Source organism: Corvus cornix, chromosome 24 (genome assembly GCF_000738735.6).
Source record: "Corvus cornix cornix isolate S_Up_H32 chromosome 24, ASM73873v5, whole genome shotgun sequence".
NCBI lineage: Eukaryota > Metazoa > Chordata > Aves > Passeriformes > Corvidae > Corvus > Corvus cornix.
In genome coordinates, this window is record NC_046353.1 from 1124638 (window position 1) to 1140711 (window position 16074).

At 62.0% G+C, this 16074-nt stretch overlaps 2 protein-coding genes across 6 annotated transcripts; one reads left to right on the forward strand and one right to left on the reverse strand.

Moving 5' to 3' along the window:
* Positions 1 to 12: 12 nt before the first annotated feature.
* TMPRSS4 (transmembrane serine protease 4) lies at positions 13 to 7262 on the forward strand. The gene is made up of 13 exons (XM_039564811.1): positions 13 to 105; positions 3333 to 3363; positions 3445 to 3558; positions 3692 to 3844; positions 3930 to 4059; positions 4773 to 4874; positions 4961 to 5001; positions 5423 to 5582; positions 5711 to 5877; positions 6082 to 6177; positions 6293 to 6433; positions 6569 to 6717; positions 6856 to 7262. The coding sequence occupies exons 1-13, from the start codon at positions 97 to 99 to the stop codon at positions 6865 to 6867; spliced, it is 1305 nt and encodes a 434-aa protein (XP_039420745.1). The 5' UTR covers positions 13 to 96; the 3' UTR covers positions 6868 to 7262.
* Positions 7263 to 7373: 111 nt separating this feature from the next.
* SCN4B (sodium voltage-gated channel beta subunit 4) lies at positions 7374 to 15687 on the reverse strand. 5 transcript variants are annotated; one of them, XM_039564819.1, is made up of 6 exons: positions 14740 to 14822; positions 13892 to 14162; positions 11099 to 11262; positions 10208 to 10433; positions 9852 to 9981; positions 7374 to 9764 (listed from the first exon to the last, which is right to left on the reverse strand). In XM_039564819.1, the coding sequence occupies exons 2-6, from the start codon at positions 13941 to 13943 to the stop codon at positions 9671 to 9673; spliced, it is 666 nt and encodes a 221-aa protein (XP_039420753.1). In that variant the 5' UTR covers positions 13944 to 14162; positions 14740 to 14822; the 3' UTR covers positions 7374 to 9670. The 5 variants fall into 5 exon arrangements, with proteins under 5 accessions (XP_039420753.1, XP_039420755.1, XP_039420752.1 ...); XM_039564821.1 differs by lacking the exons at positions 13892 to 14162; positions 14740 to 14822 and adding an exon at positions 15494 to 15687; XM_039564818.1 differs by lacking the exons at positions 13892 to 14162; positions 14740 to 14822 and adding an exon at positions 14370 to 14434.
* Between the last annotated feature and the right edge of the window lie 387 nt (positions 15688 to 16074).

Below are 16074 nucleotides of genomic sequence, written 5' to 3' on the forward strand. Positions count from 1 at the left end.
GGCTCCAGGGCACCGGGGCAGCCGCAGCCTCCCCGCGTCCCGCACCGGGGCAGATTTGCCGGGTTTCTGCGGGCAGAAGGACCACACCGGAGCTGGATGAACATGGTGAGTCACTGGCAGCGCTGCCCCTGGCCCCGGGATGGGCACCAGCCCCCCGCACACCCCGTGCCCGGCCGTGCTCCGGGCCCGGAGCGGTTCTGAGAGGATGGGACAGCCCAAGTCCACAGAGCTGCTGCTCCCCGGCCTTGGCAGCAGCCAGGGAAGGGTTTTCCCCCCGTTTCTCACACCCCGCCGTGGCTGGATACAGCACTTGGGTACCCCCACGAGCTCCTGCTCCCACAGTTCTGGGGCTGCCTTCCCCTCTCCCGGCCCCGGGAGCAGACAAGCAAGGCAGTGTCCCCCCTGCCGAGGGGAACAGGCCCTTCTGAAGTGTCTCATCCCATCCCTCGAGAAGGGGCTGGTTCCTGGGCACCGCCTGGGTGATTGCCAGGCCCTGCCACCCCCCAGTGCAGCTCCCAGCGCGACACTGCCGGTCCCTTTGCTCGGCACAGGGGACACACCTGTGCAGGAAAAGCCATGGCCACCAAACCCCAGCCTGGCATGCAGCCCCTCCTTGGGAGGGAGACGCTTCCCCGAGAGGGCAGGTACCTATGACCAAGCTCGCCGGGCACTGTAAAACCCTCCAGCAGAAGCACACTGGGACATCAACCCCTTCAGGGTGGGGAACTCACTCCCCACAACGTCTACACACATCCACGGGTTAAATCCCCGCAGCCAAGGAGTCACCCTCGGAATCTGATCACCCCACGAAGCTTGGTTTGGTGAAGGAACATCCCACCTGCTCCTGAGGGAGGGATGAAACCCAGCTCAGCACACCCTGCAGCCCCCCAGCACGGCTTCCCAGCTGGCGAGGGGTGAAGAGGTTCATCGGAACCCCACGGCTCTTGGGCCGGCACTGGCACAGCCTGAGCCTGCAGTGGCCGTGGACACCAAGCGCTCCGAGAGAGCACAGCAAGGGAGCTCGGTTAGTTTCGGTAGCATTGAGCTCTGCAGGGAGTCATGTGCCTCCACTCCACGCAGGAGCGGGCATGGCTCTCGCCTTGCTTTGGATTTAACCAGTGCAGCTCCTGCTCATGGTGTGGGTTTGAGAGGAGTCATGGTGAGGCAGCTCCAAGCTCTGAATCCCATTGAAACAGAAGTTCGTGGGCTGAAGAAAATGCAAGAAAAACCCCAAAAAACCCTAATAATCACCTATCTCATCTGCATCAGCACCAGACCTGGTGTCTTGGAAAGGAGCCCAGTGCTGGATGATGTGATGGGGACAAGTGTGGGTAGTGTGGGGACAGGCAGGGGCAGCCGTGCTGCTGCAGTGGGGCCTGGAGCATCCATCACGACCTGGGACCGTTCCTGCAGGGAACCGTTAGGATCCCATTATCCAGGTGGTGCCCAACCCAGGCCCATGGTGACACAGGAGGTCAGCATGAGGAAGGACCGGCCCCACGTTCCCTGGGCTGGCTGTGCTGAAGGTGTTGGTGCAGCATTACAAAACTCCCAGGCCTTCGGGAGCTTTTCCCTTCTCCGCAGAGAAGCGCCTCAGGAGGGGCAGCCAAGGTGGGAGACGCAGGACCCAGGTTCCCTTCCCATCCTGCCCTCCTGCTCCCAGCAGCTCCCTGCCACCAGGAAACAGGCTCTGCACCCCAGGAGCTGAGCAGAGCCCATCCAGGGGTGGAGAATTTGGCACAAGCTGCCCACACTCGGCACAGGCGCCGGCGGGGCCTGGCTTTGGGAGAAAGGCTGCTGGCATTTCCTCAAAGAGCCAGACACCAACATGCTGGGACACAGCCACATGGCACCAGGCAGGATCCAGTCCTCCCCGGCACAGGTCACTTCTTGTTCCCAAAACTGGCGGCCCAAGCCATGCGGCAGGGCCACAACAGCGAGGCACCGTTTCCTGGCACACACAGCCAGCCTGCCTTTGTGAGCTAACCCAGGGATAATGGCTTGGCACTTGCTGTAAAATCCTGCTGGAAGAGCGTGTGTGCATGGCTAAACATGCCCTGGCACCGTGACCTGGGCAGGGAGGGCTCAACTCTCCTCTGACCTGCTGAGGGCTGGCACAGCCCCCTTCAGCTGTGCCACATCCCCAGTGCCCCCACAGCGCCCTGCCAAGCCCCAGCCTCTGAGCCCTGGCATGGCACAGGGACCTCTGCTCTCATTTGAGGTGACAAACACCATCATCTCCAGACCCGTGCTGCTCTTGAAGTTCAGCAGTTGGAGCAAAGGCTTCCAAATCCCAAACCTTCCTGGATCGTGCACCTGGATCTGTGGGTTTATCACAGCGGGTTTAACCTTCCTTCCCTCTGTCCATGCAAAAATCTTGTCTTACCTGTGGTGGCACAGTCCAGAAGCAACAGCAAAGGAAAAGAGCTGACTGAGACTGGCGGGGCATGGAAGGGACCAGGCTCAGTGGAGCAGGAACCCTTTTCCAAATGGCTGCTTGGTGGCACAGCACAACCGGGGCTGGAAAGCACGGAGCAGACAGCTCCTGCGCCCACCTGAACCCTCCCAAAGGGGCTCTGGGCTTCAGCCCATCCACCAAGCACAGGCTCACAGCACCTGTCCTCCCATCGCCGGGGGTTTCTCGTAGAAGGGATTGTCACAGGAGGATAACTTTGAGGAGCTCAAGCGGATCAATGCCTGACTCATGCCCACTCCAGCCCTGGCTGTGTTTACCTCGTGTCCTAGCAGCAGCACAGCTCCCTCCCTCTCCCTCCCTCCCTCCCTCCCTCCCTCCCTCCCCGCCCTGGCAGTGCTGGTTCCCCTGGCTCGGGCTGGTTCCTCCGGTGCTCCTGCAGCCCGTGGAGAGCACTCGGGCTGTGCCACCCCGGTTCTGATCCTACTGAAGACACAACCCCGTCGTGACATGCCCGTGTGCCGCAGCCCCGCAGGCGTGTGTATTTTGACTCAGGGTTTCTCGGCACATCAGACAGCGCCTCTTTTGCAACATCTGTGACTTTTTAAGCCTCTGGTGTGTTAATGGCAGTAACTCTACACCATTGAGAGCCAGTTACTGGAATTGCACAGGTGGTGTCTATGGGAACAGGGCAGCAGGTGACCGCAGAGCCAGGCATTGTCACACAGGACGTGCCACCCCCATTCCCAGCAGCTCCAAAGCCACCTCTGATGGAGGCTGGGGCAGTTTCCCTGCTGCCCTCCCAGGACCGTGAGCTCACCATGGGCTGGCTATCCACACTCCAACACACCCTCCCATCTCCCAGCTGCTTTTTGGCTGCTGTTTCAGCTCATAACTGGTTTTCCCCTCTGCTTTGCAGGACTCGGCCTTGGAGCGGCTCAACAGCAGAGGTAACACCTGTGGGAGCTGGGAGAGATGAGTGGTGCCACGCTGAGCCCAGCCACGCAGGGCCACGCTCCTCTGTGTTGCAGATCCCTGCACGAGACCCAAATCCTCCAGGGTGTCAGAGTCCTTCAAGCGGGTCGGGATCCTCGTCCTGGCCGTGGTGCTCACCCTCGCCTGCCTGGTCGCCATCGGGTTCCTGGGTACAGCTCCTGATCTCCTCTTCCCCTCCTTTCTCACAGCAAACGCAGACCCAGCTCCTTGCTGAGCCCCCCGTGCCAGCCCTGAGCCTGCCCAGGAGCTGGGGCTCTGCGCTGAGCCCCCCTCTCCCTCCAGTGAAGATTTACCTGGACCACCACTACCTGTTCTGCAAGCAGCCCCTGAAGCTGGTGCCGCTGAAGCAGGTGTGTGACGGGCAGCTGGACTGTCTGCAGGGCGAGGACGAGGCCAACTGTCCCCAGTGGGTCCCCGAGGGGCCACCAGCCAGGGGTGAGTGCAGGACACCCCTGCAGAGCTCTGGGGGCTGGGCTGCTGCAGCCCCCTGTGCCAAAGCTGACTTTGTGTCTGCCTCCAGCCCGCGTTTCCAAAGACAGATCCATCCTGCAGGTGCTCAACAGCAACACTGGAGCCTGGTCCTGTGTGTGCCACGACCACTTCACCCCGGCGCTGGCCAGGGCCGCCTGCGAGCAGATGGGCTACAGCAGGTACCCGGCTGCTCCCCCTGCTTCACCTGCCCCTCTCCCTTAAAAGCTCTTCTGGAGCCGGGCTCTGCTTATCTGCAAAGCACTCAGAGCTCTGCACTAATGGTTTCAGTCCATCCCCAGCACGCAGAGCACTCTGTGAGTCCCCAGGAGCTGGCTCGGAGCCCTGGCAGCCTCCTGTGAGAGCAGAGTGCCGTGCCCCACTCTGTCACAGCCCACGGGCACCCTGCCCTGCTCCTGCTCTCCCTCCATCCCCCCTACCTGCAGCTCTGCCCTCCCCAGAGCAGCCCAGGGTCTCCCTGCCAACACAGCTCATCTGAGGAGGAGGCTCAGGGTCCTTTTAAGATGGGTTCTGGTGTTTGAGCCACTGTAGGAGCCCAAACTGAGCCAAACCTGGTGTTTTCCAGGCCCAAAAAGTCATTGGTTGAGGCTTTGAACAGAGTTCCCAAATGTCACAGCAGCAGGGACCCCCTGAGTTCTCCCAGAGCCAGCTGCTCACCCCTCTGCATTGCAGGGAACACTCTCCCCTCCTTCAGTTGCTCCTGTCCCTGGTCCTGGGCTCAGTGTCCTGGCCCTCCAGGGCTCTGACATCCCCACTTTGGCATCCCTGTCCCGAGGAAGCCCCTTTTTGCTGCGGGATCCAGGCTCCCGAGGTGCTGGGGCTCCAATGCCTGTCCTCCCCCACACCTGAAGCCCTGTCCCCCCATGTCTTCCAGCACCCCGACTTTCCACGGAGTGGAGGTGGGTGCGGGGCAGCTGCCACCTCCCTACGAGGTCGTGCTGAGCAATGGGAGCATCCAGGTGCTTGAGCCGGGCAGGTGAGTGGGGAGGGTGTGGGCCCCAAGCAGGAGCCTGTGGTGCCTGGCAGAGGAGCCAAATCCAGCTCTTTTCCTTCCTCTTGCAGGAAATGCCTCTCGGGGTTGGTTGTGTCACTCTTCTGTTCCAGTAAGTACCACGGTGGTGGCTGCACCTTGCGGGCTCTGGGGCCTCGCCCTGCTCCAGGTCCTCGCTCCTGGCACGGCCCAGTGGGAGCGTGGCTCCATCCCAAACCCATCCCGCAGTGTTTGTGCGAGGAAAGCTGGATTTAATTACTGCTAACCTCGTTAAGGCAGCACAAACCTCCCAGAAACAAAACTCCTAAGGGAGGCTTACCCAGCTGCCTGCCTGGCTTTACTTTTACCGGCGAATTACCCTGATTAAACTAATTATCCTGGGGGGCTGGACCGGGCAAGGGATGGCTGGATCCCTTCCAGCAAGCCTGGGGATGAGGGGTGACAGCAGTGCTGAGGGCATGAGGCACGCTGGCCACGCTCCTGTCCCTGGGAGCCTCCGTTTGCTCTGTCCCAGCCAATGTGTCGCCTCACAGACTGCGGGCAGAGCGGGAGGACGCCGCGGGTGCTGGGGGGCAGCCCGGCTGCCATCGAGACGTGGCCCTGGCAGGTCAGTTTGCAGTACAGGAAGGAGCACATCTGCGGGGGCAGCATCATCGGGCCCGGCTGGGTCCTGACGGCCGCGCACTGCTTCAAGTGAGTGGGCACCTCCCCGCTGGGTCTGAGCCGTGTGTGGGTTCAGTGTCCTGTGATTCCCAGTTTGCACAGGGCTCTGGGCCTGTCCCCGTGGGGGGACGAGCGGTGACAGCGCTGTGTGTGCGCAGGAACAACCCCATCATCCAGAGCTGGCGTGTGAAGGCCGGCTCCGACCTCCTGTCGGGCACTGCCACCTTCGCTGTGGAGAAGGTGTTCCTGGCAGAGGTGACACCCGCGTCCCCCAAGGACAATGACATCGCCCTGGTGAAGCTGCGTTCTCCTGTGCATGACACAGGTGAGCCTGGCAAAGCCCTCCTGTGGCAGGAGTCACCGGTGTCCCCTGATGGCACTGGCATGTGGGCTGGGAGGGTGATGCCCGGCATGGCAGTGTTCCATGGGCACCGAGTGCTGGGGCAGGAAGCGGGGTACCCGGCTGGTGGCTGTCCCCAGCCAGTCCGGGCCCCTTCCCGGTGAGCTCCCCCAGACATCTCTGTTCCAGACAGCACCAAGCCCATCTGCCTGCCCTATTTCGACGAAGAGCTGGTGCCGGGCACGCCCCTGTGGGTGATCGGCTGGGGCTACATGGAGGAGCACGGTGAGCGGCACAGCGTGGGGGTGACAGGGACAGGGCAGAGCCCCCCAGCACTGCTGGCAGGAGCAGAGGGGCTGGAGGGCTCCCTCCTCACCCTGAGAGGCTGTGGGTCACGCAGGGAAGCTGTCGGAGCGCCTGCAGCAGGCCGAGGTGCAGCTCATCGACAAGCGGAGCTGCAACCAGGCCGCCTACCACGGCGATGTCACCGACAGGATGCTGTGTGCCGGCCTGCCCCAGGGCGGCGTGGACACCTGCCAGGTGGGGGCCCGGGCTGGACACGGGAGTGGGTCCGTACCCATCCATGACACGGCTCCTCTGAGGGAGGAGCTGTATGGGAACGGCTGCTGTGAGCAGTCAGGTGTGCAGGCCCATCCTGAGGGTCTGTCCTTCACAGGGGACAGCGGCGGGCCCCTCCTGTACTCGAGCGGGCACTGGCAGGTCGTGGGCATTGTCAGCTGGGGCCAGGGCTGTGGGACCCCCAGCACGCCCGGCGTCTACACCAGCGTCCGTGCCTACCTCGACTGGATCTACGCCGTCCGCAGGGTCAGTGCTGTCCTGCTCGAGGGGCAGAGGCGGCTCCCTTCAGCTGAGCTGCCTCCTTAAGGACACAGCTACTTTCCTCTTGGTTTTGGCTGTGCTTTCAAAGCTTTCAATTCCTTCTGTGCCTCTCTCTCCTTGCAGTCGGAGCTCTGAGACCTGCGGGAACAAGACACTCTTCGTCCCAAGCCTCCCTTCCCATCCCTCTGCCCTTGCTCTGGCAGCAACAGGGACACAGATCTCTGGCCACGGAAGGTGAGCAGAGGCTCCCAAACCATCGCTGGCAGCTGTGATTTAGGGCGCCAGAGCCCAGCCAAGGAGGCAAAGGGTGACTCGGAGTGACAGCCACTGATCCCATGAAGGAATCTCACCAGCTCAAGCTCCCTTCCGGAGAAAGATTAATTTATTGCCCTGTGCTGACCCTGCTGTGGCAGGGTGGCTCCTGGGGGGCCAAGCTGCTGTGAGCTCACTCCTGTTGTACAGAGAGAAATTATGTTTGATGTTAGAGCGTTCCCCTATTCCCATTAAAGGAAAGGATTTGTTTTTTCATACAGCCTCCCCAGCCTTTGTCCTGCTTCCTCACAGGGTTATTTTTACCCAGCTGCCCCCCCAAACCTAAACAGACACCCCAGACACTCACAGCAACCCCAAACCACAGCGAGTTTCTCTAGTAAACGTAAACTTTATTTCATTCAAGGCAAAGCTAACTAAACCTCTACAGTGCAAAGATGTGCTGTAAGTCATCACACAGCCCGGCGCGCACACACCCCGTGCTCACACGCAGGTTCCTCTCACACAGCTTTACATCTGCTTGGACACACACACGTGCCTGTGGCAGCACACTCTCCCAGGGGGGCCCTCTCCCCAAAATGCCCCGGAAAGCCTCTGCAGCCCCCCCAAAGCCCCGGTGACAGCAGGGGCCCCACCGGTGCTGGCACAAGCCCCCGAGGCAGCCCGCTCCCCCGGAGCACCCGTGTGCACATGGAGTCACATTCCAAAAACTGCTTATGTGGACTTTTCCCATCAAGCCAGAGGAGTAATCCATGCATAGTGCAGCATTGCATATCCGGCGGGAAGTGGAGCTGCGTCCACTCACCGGCTAAAAAAGGCCAACAGGTTAGGACAGCTAAAAATAGTTCTTTAAAAAAACTCCCTTCCTCCCCTCGCTGTCCTCCCCCACGGGAGGGCTCCTCCAAGGGCGGGCCGGGGGTCTCTCGGGGTGACTGGGAGGTTTCACAGGTGGCAGTGGTGTGTCACAACACCTGGCACCAGAGCGCCTTCCTCCCCGGGATGGTGGCAGAGCCGTGCAGGGCACCTCACACCTCCTGAGAGGTAGCTCAGATTCTCTGTCCCCAGCTTACAAATGGGGACACTGAAGCACAGAGAGGTCAAGTGATTGGCCTGAGGGTCCCACAGACCATCAGAGAGAAGATCAAGGTCTCGACTCCTACATGTCTGTCTTAGCAACAGCCAAGGGAACCTGCCTGGGGCCAGGTGCCTGTCCCTGTCCCTTGTCCCGAGCACACAGCTCTGCTCCAATGGGTGCCCCTGAGCCCAGCCTGGGGTGACCAGCCCGCTGTGCACCAGTATCTCCAGAGAAGGTAGCACCCAGCCTTTCCTTGCTCACCTTGGCCACCAAATCCTTGCCTACCTCCCACTCCAGCACCTCTGCCAGGGCACAAGCCCCCACAGCAAGTCGTGGCTCAGCTGTGAATCCCAGTTTACTGTGGGGACGGGGGAGCCGCCTGTCCTGCAGCTTCACTGTCAGACACCCACAAATTGGAGAAATAGGGAACAAATCACATTTTAAAGGACATTGACAAGCTCATTTGTAGCTCTCTCACTTCGTGTCTCACATCCTTGTGAGTCCACTCATGAAGACCCCCCGGCTTTCTGCAGCACCCCTCACCCCAGAGCACTTCACCATCGTTAGCCAAGGACCCCTCACACCCACCCCGTGAGGTAGAGCAGTATTATTGTCCCCATTTTACAGATGGGGAAACTGAGGCATGGAGAGGCAGAGCAACTTGCCCAAGGTTGCCCAGTGGGCCGGTGGCACAGCCCTGGCCCGGCTCCCCTCGCCAGGGCTCGGCTGTGCTCCCTCCCTGCGTGGCCATGGACGCCACGGTGAAAGGGAAACGCAAGTGGCTGCTTTCCCCCTGGAATCTCATACAAAAATATCCACGTAACGCGTTCAGCCTTGGCACCAGCATCAAAAGCATCGCTGCTCTGAGTGCCGAGCTCCAGAGAGAGGGGAGGGGGCGGCACAAAGCCGGGGAGCGCTGCCAGGATGGCTGCCTGGGGAGAAGCACCCCTGCTCCCAGGGATGGCCCTGCACGGAGACAAAGCCAGTGTGAAATGTAGCATCCCCCCCTATCGCGGGCCAGCAGTGACCCTGGGACACGGCCAGCCGCCCAGCCTGCTGTGGGAAGGACCGAGGCACAACCAGGGTCTCTCACGGATTTGGTTCTCCATTGTGCTTAACACAGCCCTGCTTCCTCCCGTGCTCCTGTGCCACTCCATCTGCACGGCCAGCTCGGAGCATCCTTGCCCTGCTCCAGAAACCTTTCCGACGAAGCAGGAGCTCCCAGCCACCTCAGGTCAGCATCGCCAGCACCCACCGTGCCACCCTCCGGGCACGCCGGGACCCCCGCTGGCCCAGCACCCGCCCCCAGGCCCCGGCCCCCGCCCTACCTGCCCGGCACCCTCCTGCCTGTGCTCTGAGCGGAGCCGGCGGCTCCGTCTGCCCCAGCAGCCTCCCAGTCCGAGTCCGCGAGAAGCTCCCAGTCCCCCCGGCAGCCGCAGCCTTCTCCGAGAAGCAGTGCAGGTTGCAGGCACGTGTGTAATAGAAACATGTCTCAAGCGTTGGCAGTTCGGAAAGAAAACAAAAGGGGAAGGCTCGTCCCCTGCCCGGGCTCCCGCGGCGGGGCGGGGCGGGCTCGGGGCGCTGCTGCTTCGTTCATGCCTTTGGTGGTGCTTTTTGTTCCGCCTTGGAGCCGGCCAGGCCGTTCTCGGTGTTGTCGTTCCCTGACGAGCTCACCAGACACTCCTTCCTGCACGGGGAGAGCACACGGCCAGCTGGCAGCCCCTGTCCCCCGGCCCCGCTCACCGCGACCCCGCGGCAGCAGCCCCGCACTCACTTCCCGTCCTGCATCTTCTTGATGATGAACAGGACCACCCTCTTGATGAGCATGAAGAGGATGAGGAGGCCGATGAGCCCCCCCACCACGCCCACGATGATGAGGGTCACAGTGTTGTCTGTCTCCACCACTGCGAGAGAGAAGGTGCTGAGGGGGCTCGGGAGGGGAGCAGGGAGCTCCCAGCTGCACATCCCACCCCAAAAAGCCATCACCCCCTCCACCCGAAGGCCCCACGAGGCCTCCAGGGATGTCAATCACCGCCATGCATCACCACAACTGTGAGCCAAGGAGGCTGTCACTGTGTGTTGGCATTTCCACCAGCCCAGTGCCACCCCGGTGCCCTGGCCAGCACTCACTCTTATGGACCACGGTGAGGAAGATGGTGGCGTTGTGCTGGGCGTTCTTCTCCTTGGGGTTCTTGACATGGCAGGTGTACTTGCCGGCATCGCTGAACTCCACGTTGTTCAGGACGATGGAGATGTTGTTGTCCTTCTTGGTGGTGGAGCCGACAAACTCCACACGCGGGTTGTGCTGGATGACGGTGGGCTCCGAGGCTTTGTTCTTTATCTTGCCATGGTAAATCTGCAGAGGCAGGGAGGCAGGATCAGCTGGGTGAGGGAAAGGCTCACATCCTCCTCAGGGTGCCCAGACTCAGCTCTGCACGCACAGACACTCGTGCCAAATGTCCCATTACACCCCATTAAAGCAGGAATGGCCGTGGAGAGGAACCTGATGCGCATCCTGCTGGGAAGCAGCAGATCCAACCTGTCCTGAAGTAATGGAACAGACTATGCAAAAAATGGGAGATCCCTAGAAGCGAGCTCTTTTGCTGGCCAGAACTGCTCCAAACCAGCCGTCCTGCTGAGGAATTGAGGAGCCAAATATTCCCAGCAGGAAGCAAATCTGTACAGAACCTTTCATATTTCAGTGCAAGCGAAGGAGGAGGAAATGAACCATATTTTGCCCCAAGTGCAGATTTGCACCTGAACAGCCAATTTATGAAAACAAATGAGCCTGTGGGCAGCAGCAAACCTAGAACAGCTTTGTGCCAAAAGCACGGATGTTCTGGGGTATTTGAGTCACCCCGTTTGCACAGCCCTGTCCCCCCCAGAGCTGGTGGCACTTGGAGAGAAGGGCATCCTGCATGAGGAGAAAGGGAACAGCGAGAACTGCAGTGCCGGGCTGTGCTGGGGAGGCACAAAAGGACCTGCCAGGAAAGCAGAGGCAGAGCCCAGAGAGCCACCCACCAGCTCTGTCGAGTTGAAATACCATGTGAAGACCAGGTCCTGGAAGCCTATGCAGGTGGTGAAGGTGCAGGGCAGCAGGACATTGGAGTTATTCAGAGCCATCACCGTGTTGGTCTTCCCCACTGACACCTCCAAGGCGAAGGCGATGGCAAAGACGTGCAAACCTGGCAGGGAGAGGGGAGGAGAGAGTGAGGCCATGGGTTTGTCACCCCTCGTCCCCTTTGGCACACCAGGCTGCCATGGCAGGAGCAAAGGTGCCTGTCCCCAGCCCCAGAACTGCTCGGTGACAGAGGGGACCTGCTCCTGCAGAAACTGGGGCTGGGTCACCCACAGAAACAGCGCGGGTTCAAAGGGAACCAGAATATCCCCACGAATAAAGCGTGCAAATGAGAGCCCTGATTTGCATGTTATCCACAGGCCTCCAGCTAGACCTTCAAGGGGGAGAAGAAAGCCAAAGCGAAGCAGAGCTCTGTTCTTCAGGCGGGAGCTGGAGCAGTAATTAGCGTGGCTGTCCTGGCCGCCTGCCACCCGCTCGCCCTCCTGCAGCCCTGCCCGGCCCTCCGGAGCAGCCCCTCACGCCCGGGAGCCGAGAGTCCCAGCTCCCTCTGGAGCTGCCAGATGACCTTCAAACTGCAGGATGCAGCTCTCCCTCTCCTCGCCTCCCCACGAGCAGGGAGAGAGGAGCAGGTAGGAGCCCAGCTGCAGCTGAACGCTCCTGGGGTGCAGGGACTGGCATTGCACTGGGCTGGGCCACCACTGTCCCCACAGATCCTCTCTGGGGGCACAGGGATGCTCTGGTCCTGGCCAGAGAAGCAGCCCCGCTCCCCATCCCCAACCCACCACGGCCCCATCCCGTTGGTGCGATGTGGCACGGCTAAGATGTGACACGGCCCAGCAAAACACTGTCCTTCCCTTTCCCGGACCTCAGCCACCCCTGCAGAGCTTTCCCTGGGCACAAAATCCAGGGGACACAGCTTTTTCCATGGCTACAAGCTGATTCCCAGCTGCCCCAACACCTCAACTCAGACACGCTGCCCTCAGTCTGGGATTCACCTCTCTCTGCAGCCGCCTCAGCTGCTGATTTATTCTCCCACACAAGCCAGTGCTAACAACTCCCCAGGCACATCACAGCCGGAGCCAAGCCCGGGAGCCCTGCATCCTGGGCTCCAGGCCCTGCTGCAGTGCTGCATTGCAAGCACTGCAGGCGAGGAGTTATTTAACTTTACACAGAAGCACTCCTCATTTTGCTCGAGAGGCCGGAGCTAACGTCAGGGAGTGGTTCCCGGCAGATGGAATCTCCTGCAGTTGTCAGGCTTGAAGAGCAGCCCTGGGGATGCTACAGAGGGGACTTCATAGGCAGGAAGTTGTCCCCCTGGAGCAGGAGTTGGCAGAGGGATGCCTGGCTCTGCAGGTATGTCTGAGCCTGCAGTGTGCTGCAAGCGGACACTCACTCACAGGAAAGATGATTCCTTGCAGCTTGTAACACTTTAAATCCTGTCTGCCACCCTTAGAACGCAATCTGGATTGAGTGTGTGGGGTAAATCGAGGCTGACCTTGTTCCTGTCATCCTGTGCTCTCAGGAAGACAAAATTGATACGTTACCACTAAATAAAGCACCGAGGAAAACACGCTGGGGAGCACTGACTGAACCTGCCACGAACCAGCTCTCAGCGCTGCTTCTCCATACACGCCCAAAGCTGATGCACTTTGCACCACCAACCCCCCAGCCTTCAGGGCCACTCCCTGGGGGCTCCAGGCTCCCTCCCGTTGCCTGCGGGCACCAGCGGTTCCCAAAACACAGCCCAGGGAAACGGGGAGCGGCCACTCCTGCTGCTGCCAGAGCCTTGGCTGCCCGCGCTTTGCTCTTGCCGAGGGTGAGCCCCCCACAGTGAGGGGGCTCGCTGAGCACTGTGCTCCCCCAGGACTGCCATCTGTGGGAAAGCTGCTCTAGGAAAACTTTCACTGCCCATAAAAGTCAGCGTGACATCCTGGCGCAGGCAGCAAGCCGTGCCTGGCAGGCTGGCCGGGCTCCTCTCCAGCGGGGATCAAAGGGAGGTGCTCCTTGGCCAGCCCGAAGCCAGGTACGGGGCGCTCTGGGACAGGACACACGGCCCGCACCCCTCCCATGGAAGGGGCTCTGCCGTGGCTCCCTGGTGCAGCCAGGAGCCCGCTGCCACTCCCTGCGGGGCACGGCATCCCCGAAACCTACAGAAACACGGAGACCCGCCCCGCACTCGCCTGCCCAGCGCCCTCTCCAGCTCCCAGCCCACCTGAGCGACCCGTGGCACCAGGTTCCCACCTCCACGCCCTGGACCACAGATCCCCGAGTGGTCTCAAGCGTGTCCGAGTCTCTCCTACCACCCCTCTGCCAGCCCTGGTGCTGGCACCCAAATCTCGCAGGGGGTCAGGTACTTACATGAATTTTTGTGTCTCCAGCACCCTTAAACTTAAGAACTATGCCCTCTAAAACGCATCCCACAGGAGTTCCCCAGCAGCTGAGCGCTGCACAGCCAGCCCTCGGTTCCAGGCTGACATGAGGACGACCCACGGGAGCAGGAGTGCAGCGGGTGCGTGAGGCCGATGCAGGTGGCTGGAGCCTGCCCCAGGTGTGCAGTGGGGAGGGGACGGCTGCCAGCCCCTCCCCGCACCCTGTGGCAGGGGATCTCGGGCATCCCTGGACACAGGGCTGGGCATCATGCTCCAAGCAGCGGCCCTGCAGCGCGGGTCGTTCTCCGCGCCAGGGACAAGCACATGCGAATGGTTGTTGTACCAAATGAACTGTAAGACAATGACCTGTCGGCGGGCGTGCTGGCGCTGAAGCAGTGCACGGCCTCCCCGCGGCCATCCCCCGGTCCCGGGCAGGCAGGCAGCGCGGTCCCCGCTCGCCGGGCAGCGCAGGAGCGGGGCAAAGCGGGGTGCAGCCGCAGTGCTCGCAGGAGAAGCGCTGGCGACGGGAGCGCCGGTGCGGGCAGGGCAGGGGCTGGAGCCGGGACTTCGGAGCTCGGGCTCGGCTGCGAAGTCACCTTGGCCAAGTGACTTATCCCCGGCGCTCCGGACCGTCCGTCTGCAGAGCGGAGAGCGGCGTTAGCGCCCGCGGGCGGCATCCCCGGGCGCGGCGGGCGGGGTGCAGGGGCTGGGCGCGGAGCGGGGTTCCCCCGCCTCGGGCTGCCGCGGGTCCCCGGGGCAGGGTCCCCGCCGGGAAGCCGGGGTGGGGGGACACAGGACGCGGGCGGTACCCGGAGGGGTCCCCGCAGCCCCCCGCGCCCCTTACCCAGGAGCGCGGCCAGCAGGCGCGGCGCGGCGCGGCGGCGAGCGGCGGGCGAGCCCGGGGCCATGGCTGCAGCGCGGGGCGGTGCGGAGCGGAGCGGAGCGGAGCGGTCCCTGCTGCCCGCAGCGCCCGGCTCTGGCCGCCCCCGCGGAGGGCGAGCGGCGCCGGGCGGGGCCGCGCCGGGCGGGGCCGCGCTGAGCCCTCCTCCGCGCTCCTCCGCGCTCCTCCGCGCTCCTCCGCGCTCCTCCGCATCCCCCCGCGCATCCCCCCTCGTTCCCCCGCCCCGCGCATCCGCCCGCCCGGGGGATCAGGGAGCGCTCCCTGGACCGGGGCAGTGACGGTCCCCCTGTGCTCGGCACGGATGCAGCCGCACCCCGAATCCTGGGTGCAGTTTGGGGCCCCTCGAAAGAAGGAGATTGAGGTGCTGGAGTGTGTCCAGAGAAGGGGCTGGAGCACCAGTCGGAAGAGGAGAGGCCGAGGGAGCTGGGGGCTTTTAAACTGGAGAAAAGGAGGCTCGAGGGGACCTTCTCGCTCTTGTCAAACTCCCTGACAGGAGGGTGGAGCCAGGTGGGGGTCGGGCTTTTCTCCCAGGTGACAAATGACAGGACAAAAGGAAACGGCCTCAAGCTGTGCCAGGGGAGATTTGGGTTGGATATTAGGGAAGATTTCTTCACTGAAAGGAAGGATTGTCCAGCCCTGGCACAAGCTGCCCAGGGCAGTGGTGGAGTCACCAACCCTGGAAGAGTTCAAAAAACACGTGTCTGTGGCACCTGAGGACATGGTTTAGTGATGGCCTTGGCAGCACTGGGTAAATAGCTGGACTTGATCTCAGAGGTTTTTTCCAACCTCAGCAATTCTGTGGTGGCCTGCAAACACTGGACTGGTGTTGCCCTGGGCCACCTTGGGAAGAGGCCAAAGTGCCACTATGGCCGGTGGCTTCCCAGGACAACAAAACAGGACAAGGCTGGGGCTCAGCTCTCATTCGGGGCACCTCTGCAGTGTGACACCGGGTGTCCCTGCCCTCCATCCCCAAGGCAGACAGCAGACACGGGTGGGGATGCAGAGCCAGACCCCGATGGCTGCAGAGGGACCCGCCCGGCGCCAGAGGGAACGCTCTGAGAACTTACTTTTCTCACCGTGAGCTTGTTCCAGGATAATTGGCTGCACAAAAGTTCATGTCTCAGCAGCCTTTCCCTCGCCGTCGCATCCATTAGGCCTGCCCTCGGCACACCGCATCCCGACGGCGGCGGTGGGGGCCCTCCTAATGTAAGCCCGCGGGGCGTGGTGTGGGCAGGCAGAGCTTCACCTTCGTGCCCAGGTCCATTAGACAGCGAGCCCTGCGCAGGGAACAGCGTTTGCGGGAGGTGACGCATCCCAAAACAGGCACGGCGGGAAGGGGAGGAGGCGCTGCCACACTCCCGGAGCAGGCACGGCGCTGACTTTTTCTCTGGCCTGCAGTGACACGGGGCACACGTCCTGCCAAAGCTCGCCCCAGGGACCGGGCATGGCTTCCTCGAAGTGGATTGATTGGATTTTGGGTGTGAGAGCAGCTCACCTGCAGGGATGCTGCCTGCATGTCCAAGGTGCCACGACCTGTCACCTTCAGGGCACGATGAGGCTCCCCCTCCCCATCCAGCCTCCTTTGCAGCAGCATGAAGCAGCAGGGAGGAGGGAAAGCAGGAGGCTTTGCAGGGCACGGGGACATCCC

Bases quoted from the DNA above. Each gene is read 5' to 3' on its own strand.
- TMPRSS4 (XM_039564811.1), top strand. The intron at 4,060-4,772 runs GTACCCGGCTGC...CATGTCTTCCAG, and splicing joins GAGCAGATGGGCTACAGCAG to CACCCCGACTTTCCACGGAG. The intron at 5,002-5,422 runs GTAAGTACCACG...GTCGCCTCACAG, and splicing joins TGTGTCACTCTTCTGTTCCA to ACTGCGGGCAGAGCGGGAGG.
- SCN4B (XM_039564818.1), bottom strand. From the start codon at position 14,433: ATGGCCCCGGGCTCGCCCGCCGCTCGCCGCCGCGCCGCGCCGCGCCTG. The intron at 11,263-14,369 runs GTAAGGGGCGCG...TCTCCCTGCCAG, and splicing joins CCTGCTGGCCGCGCTCCTGG to GTTTGCACGTCTTTGCCATC. The intron at 9,765-9,851 runs GTGAGTGCGGGG...CTCCCCGTGCAG, and splicing joins AAGAAGATGCAGGACGGGAA to GAAGGAGTGTCTGGTGAGCT.